Source organism: Quercus robur, chromosome 5 (genome assembly GCF_932294415.1).
Source record: "Quercus robur chromosome 5, dhQueRobu3.1, whole genome shotgun sequence".
NCBI classification, from domain to species: Eukaryota; Viridiplantae; Streptophyta; class Magnoliopsida; order Fagales; family Fagaceae; genus Quercus; species Quercus robur.
This window is the reverse complement of record NC_065538.1, coordinates 58,904,804-58,909,637: the sequence shown is the minus strand read 5'-3', so window position 1 is coordinate 58,909,637 and position 4,834 is coordinate 58,904,804. Positions and strand designations below refer to the sequence as shown.

Below are 4,834 nucleotides of genomic sequence, written 5' to 3'. Positions count from 1 at the left end.
AATAGTTACAAGTCACGTTTAACTTTAATTTCCCTTGAAATCCAGTCCTCCAACCAAACTCTCCCAATTAAATTTCATATTTGATTTTTCTTAATTCATATTACTATCATAAACTTAAGCATTATAATAGTTTTGTTCAAGGTTGACATTTTTTTTTTTTTTTACAATAAGGTTCACTACAAGAAAACTGGGCTATTGCGGCGGGCCAAAACCGCCGCTAAAGCCCAAAAAAGCGCCGCTAAAGGTACATTTGACCTATAGCGGTGGGTGCTATTGCGGCGGGCTGTCCCGTCAGTGTTGAAGTGCCGCTATAGGTCGATTGCGGCGGTCTCAAAAAGCGCCGCTATAGATGTACCTTTTAGCGGCGGGTGAAGGTTTATTGCGGCAGGCATAAAACCGCCGCCATACGTGTTCAGAATTCGTGGCATTGACTTTTAGCGGTGGGTGAACAGCGCCACTATAGGCAATTAATCAAAACAAACTAATTGCACCTATAGCGGCGGGTAGAAACGCCGCTATAGGGAATCATTTAAAACATAAAATGTGCACCTTTAGCAGCGGTTTTCGCCCGCCGCTATAGGTCTTTTTTTTTTTCCCCTTTCTTAGTGGGTTTTAAACCACATTTCTATTACAAATAATCTTGTAATAATTTTAGCCCCACTGACAATGCCACACATTTAACCAAATAACACCACAATTGTCTCAAAACTAACATTATATTAACATAAAAATATATCATCAAATACATAACAATGTCTATAACTATTATCATAAAATTAACAAAAGAAAAGATGTAATCATTTGTACACAGAAGGAGTGCCATCACACATTGCGTGATACAAGGAGTGCCTTCAATCCACAAGCTAGGCGGATTCAATAAAATCATAATTTAAAAAAAGATCCTCATTTTATTCCTTAAGCATTCTTATGGACATCCACACAACCAAGAGTAATATTTTGATAAATATCATTAAGCAACCAACACATATTTAAGTGTTTGCCAATGATACATGGCACTCAATGCTTGTTATAAAACCACATTAACAACTATGTTGAACTTAGGATACCTCATCAACACGGCACAACAATTCTTGCAGCAAATTAATATTCACATTAAATTGAAGAAACCAGTGATTCTAAACTCACATTTTGCATATAGGCAGTCCATCATTCCCTTCTCCAAGTCCAGCTACACAACAATAAAAGAAATTGCATAAGTTAGGATTATAATGCAAAGTTACCAAGTCAAAATACATAAAGTTATTATTTTTATCCATGCTTCCAAAACATATCCTTCAATGCATTAATGGGAAGAGAACAAGCTCTAGAATTGAATAAGGATTTCTATCTCATTCTTAGATTTTTTTCCTTCTCAATTGGTAATTACACACATTCAGTAAGTCATGAACAATAAAAATTTCTCTCAAACTATGCATTTTTATGAACCAAACCCATTTAAAATAAAATGGAATAAAACTACTAATCACTCACTTTATTCTGGATAGAGAAATTGATGAAGTTGGTATCTACCAAAACCCGATATGGCAGTCCCATCGAGGTGTTGTAATTGAAGAAAAGTGCCGATGAAACCTTCGGCCTATATCGAACAAAATTAAACACGTTACAACACAATATAAACCCTTACAAATCCCAAAGCTCCTATACCCAAAATTTAACACCAAAAATCTATATATATAAATATATATATATTGATAAATAAATAAAAAATCTATATATATATATAGCCTTTTAGAGAAGATACGGTGAAAATAATGGGTAATTACCTCAGGGATATAAAGTCGGAGATGATTAAGGAGGGAGAGGGAGTTGGGGCTTAAAGGCTCAAGATATCTTGTATGTGCTCCATCATACTCACGCTGTCTGGCTGACTGTACCTTGTGCTGCATCTGAGGTAGCTGGATATTTTGAAAATAAATTTCCTCTTAGACTTTGAAAGGATTGACACTTTGTAATACAATTGTTTTGCTTAAAATGCATAATTAAGCATCAAACTGGCCTATTTCTCTATGAAATGATAATCCCGTGACAGTTTTGCTAATTCATTTTTATACAAAGTAGTAATGCAAAATGATCTAAATCAACCAATTATATTCATACTATTACTTTTCTCATACAGTTTATTCTCAGAGGAACATAAATAATCCACAGAACAATCAGGTAACTAAGCTTCCACCATGCTCTTCCTTCCTATACTTAGATGATCAAAACAATAACAGCCAACCAAAGAGGAACGTATCTAAGAGCTTAGGATGTATTTGATGCATAAGTTTACAAACTTTAGATGATATATCAAGTTGCATTGGTATTGTATCTAATACAAATATGATTCTTTTTTCTAGAAGCATCCGTGCAATATAGGAAATACAAGTCTGAAAAAACCGATTAGATAAATATGAGAATGATAAATATTCTTGTTGAAAATCACAACTTGTATTGAATTTGGGAAATTAAAAGTCATTACCTTGAATGGTTCATTATCAGAACGGTAGACAATGCCTGGAATGTCATGTAACCACAATGGCAGACCCCTAAGCCCAACACCAAAAAATGCTTAGTTGCAAATTAAATTTCATGCACTAATTGTACAAAATAATTTACATTATCGAGCTTTCTATATTTGAGAAGTAAATATTTTATATATAGTATAATAAGGAGAGGTATCAAAAGAAAGAAGAAAAAAGAAGTGGCTTTACCCATAAGACAATTCGCTCTCAATGAAGGGTCCAATCCTAGGGCATGCATATAAACCGTGTGCATGAATTTCCTTCATGAATTTTACTAAATCACGTCTTCCACTGAAATCATACTGCAAAAGGCATATTGCAACCACCACCATTAATCATATTAATTAAAAAGACATATTATCACCACCATTAATCATTTAGTTTTATAAGAAATATTGAAATTGATGAATAAAAACTAGTTTTGAAACAGTCATTATGTATTTTCAATAATAATCTTTATTTTTTTAATGATATTATATTTTTCAATAGTCAACTTTATATAACATAACGTTTACAATAGAGTTCCTCCAGTTTAGTCTCTACAAGGATAAAATGGAACTCTAAACAGATAGTTTTAGAATAGTTTCTAAGGCAATTCAATGTTCTTTTTTTTATTTTATTTTAGTTCATTTTATGAATCTAGACTATTTACTATTTCATTTTATGAATCTAAAATGAAAATTTTATTACTGAGAAAAGGAAACAATTTTTATTTTTATCAATCAAAATTACACTCTCCTAAAATGCAAATCTAGTAACTTAATTGTTTTTATTTTTAAAACAATACTTTTTAATGCAATTCAATGTTATTTTTTATATTTTATTTTGGTTAATTCTATGAATCTAAATCATTCATTTCATTTTGTAAATATGAAATAAAAATTTATTATTGAAAAAAAGAAAAAAATCATCAATCATAATTTCTTGAATATATACATACACACGCTTAATAATACATCATCAAATGTATTACATCATCAAATTTTACACGTAGTCAAAAGTAATGGTAGATTTCTTAGCATGTTTTTTTTGTATTACATTTACATATTAATATAATCAATATTATCTAATGTGAAAATAGAGAAAGGACACTACAAACAAAGGCATTCCTTTACTTACTTTAAAGAGGATCCCTTCTGATAGACCCGTTTTAGCCAACCAAAAAGCAAATTATGCCAATGTCAATCGCACAAATTATCAACTATGAGAAATGTATAGCTTCATCAATAATAAGGCAGGACTTTTTTTTTTTTTTTTTTACGATTAGAAAGTTCAGGGAAGAAAAGGTTGCCGCAATGGAGACGTAACAGTAAGCTTTAGCTTGTCAAATCCGCTCTCTATGTGCAACCCAAACATACACATAGATCAAACCAATCCATCATTTCCTAGACCCACAAACTAGAACAACACAACAATACCAATCAAAACGTCAAAAAAAAAAAAAAAAAAAAAAAAAAAAAAAAAAAAAACCAGATCCGAACAAAACCCATAATCCAAAAACAGCTCAAAAACAATCCCACAGATCGACAAAAATATAAAATTATATCAAACTCAAAAACCCAGATCCAATACTACTCCACATAAAGCAAAGAGAACTCAAACAATACAACAAAAACATAGAAAATAAAGAAACCCCACAAAAAAAAAAAAAAAAAAAAAAAAAAAAAAAAAAAAAACTATAGAAGAAAGCAAGCAATGAGAGGTGAAAGAATGAAATAAAGCACAGATTTTGAGAAGTGGGTTTGGAATATAAGGGAACATACTTTAGAAATCACTAGGAGCAACGCCAGGAAGGTAGAAGGAGTGAGATAAAGAGACGAAGAGCAGAAAAAACAAGAGAATTGTGAATCGGAGCTCGGCGGCGGCGACAATTGGCGTCGTAGAGAGTGAGAGATCTTGAGACGTGAGAGTGAGAGACGTTGAGTGCGTGATCTGATCTGAGAGTGTGAGATGGAGTGATGGAGGCTGTGTGTGAAGAGAGAGAGAGGGAGAGAGAGAGAGAGAGGATGGGGTGGCTGAATGAGAAAGAGATGCTACGGTTTTAGTTTTAGATGTTTCGTTTTATATAAATTCAAAACGACGTAGTTTTGATAATAGAAACTTAAAAAATTAAAAAAAGTTGTTTCAAAGGTTAGAACCTGGGACAGGAACATGAAAAAGACACGTGCTTACCACTAAGGCAACATACATTTATTTAACGTATTTTACCCATAATAATATATATAAGTCCAGAATAAATTATTTATTTTTTTGTTATTTTTTTATTCAAGTTGAGCTTACATATATATAGTTTATCAAATATATATATA

At 31.9% G+C, this 4,834-nt stretch overlaps 1 protein-coding gene across 1 annotated transcript; it reads right to left on the bottom strand.

The window, feature by feature from the left end:
- Nucleotides 1-888: 888 nt before the first annotated feature.
- LOC126726467 (beta-galactosidase 7-like) lies at nucleotides 889-4,552 on the bottom strand. The gene is made up of 6 exons (XM_050431728.1): nucleotides 4,289-4,552; nucleotides 2,715-2,827; nucleotides 2,483-2,549; nucleotides 1,785-1,916; nucleotides 1,492-1,597; nucleotides 889-1,189 (listed from the first exon to the last, which is right to left on the bottom strand). The coding sequence occupies exons 2-5, from the start codon at nucleotides 2,789-2,791 to the stop codon at nucleotides 1,493-1,495; spliced, it is 381 nt and encodes a 126-aa protein (XP_050287685.1). The 5' UTR covers nucleotides 2,792-2,827; nucleotides 4,289-4,552; the 3' UTR covers nucleotides 889-1,189; nucleotide 1,492.
- Between the last annotated feature and the right edge of the window lie 282 nt (nucleotides 4,553-4,834).

Bases quoted from the DNA above. Each gene is read 5' to 3' on its own strand.
- LOC126726467 (XM_050431728.1), bottom strand. From the start codon at position 2,791: ATGAAGGAAATTCATGCACACGGTTTATATGCATGCCCTAGGATTGGA. The intron at 2,550-2,714 runs GTAAAGCCACTT...TGTTGGGCTTAG, and splicing joins GAGAGCGAATTGTCTTATGG to GGGTCTGCCATTGTGGTTAC. The intron at 1,917-2,482 runs GTAATGACTTTT...CAAAATATCCAG, and splicing joins CTGATAATGAACCATTCAAG to CTACCTCAGATGCAGCACAA.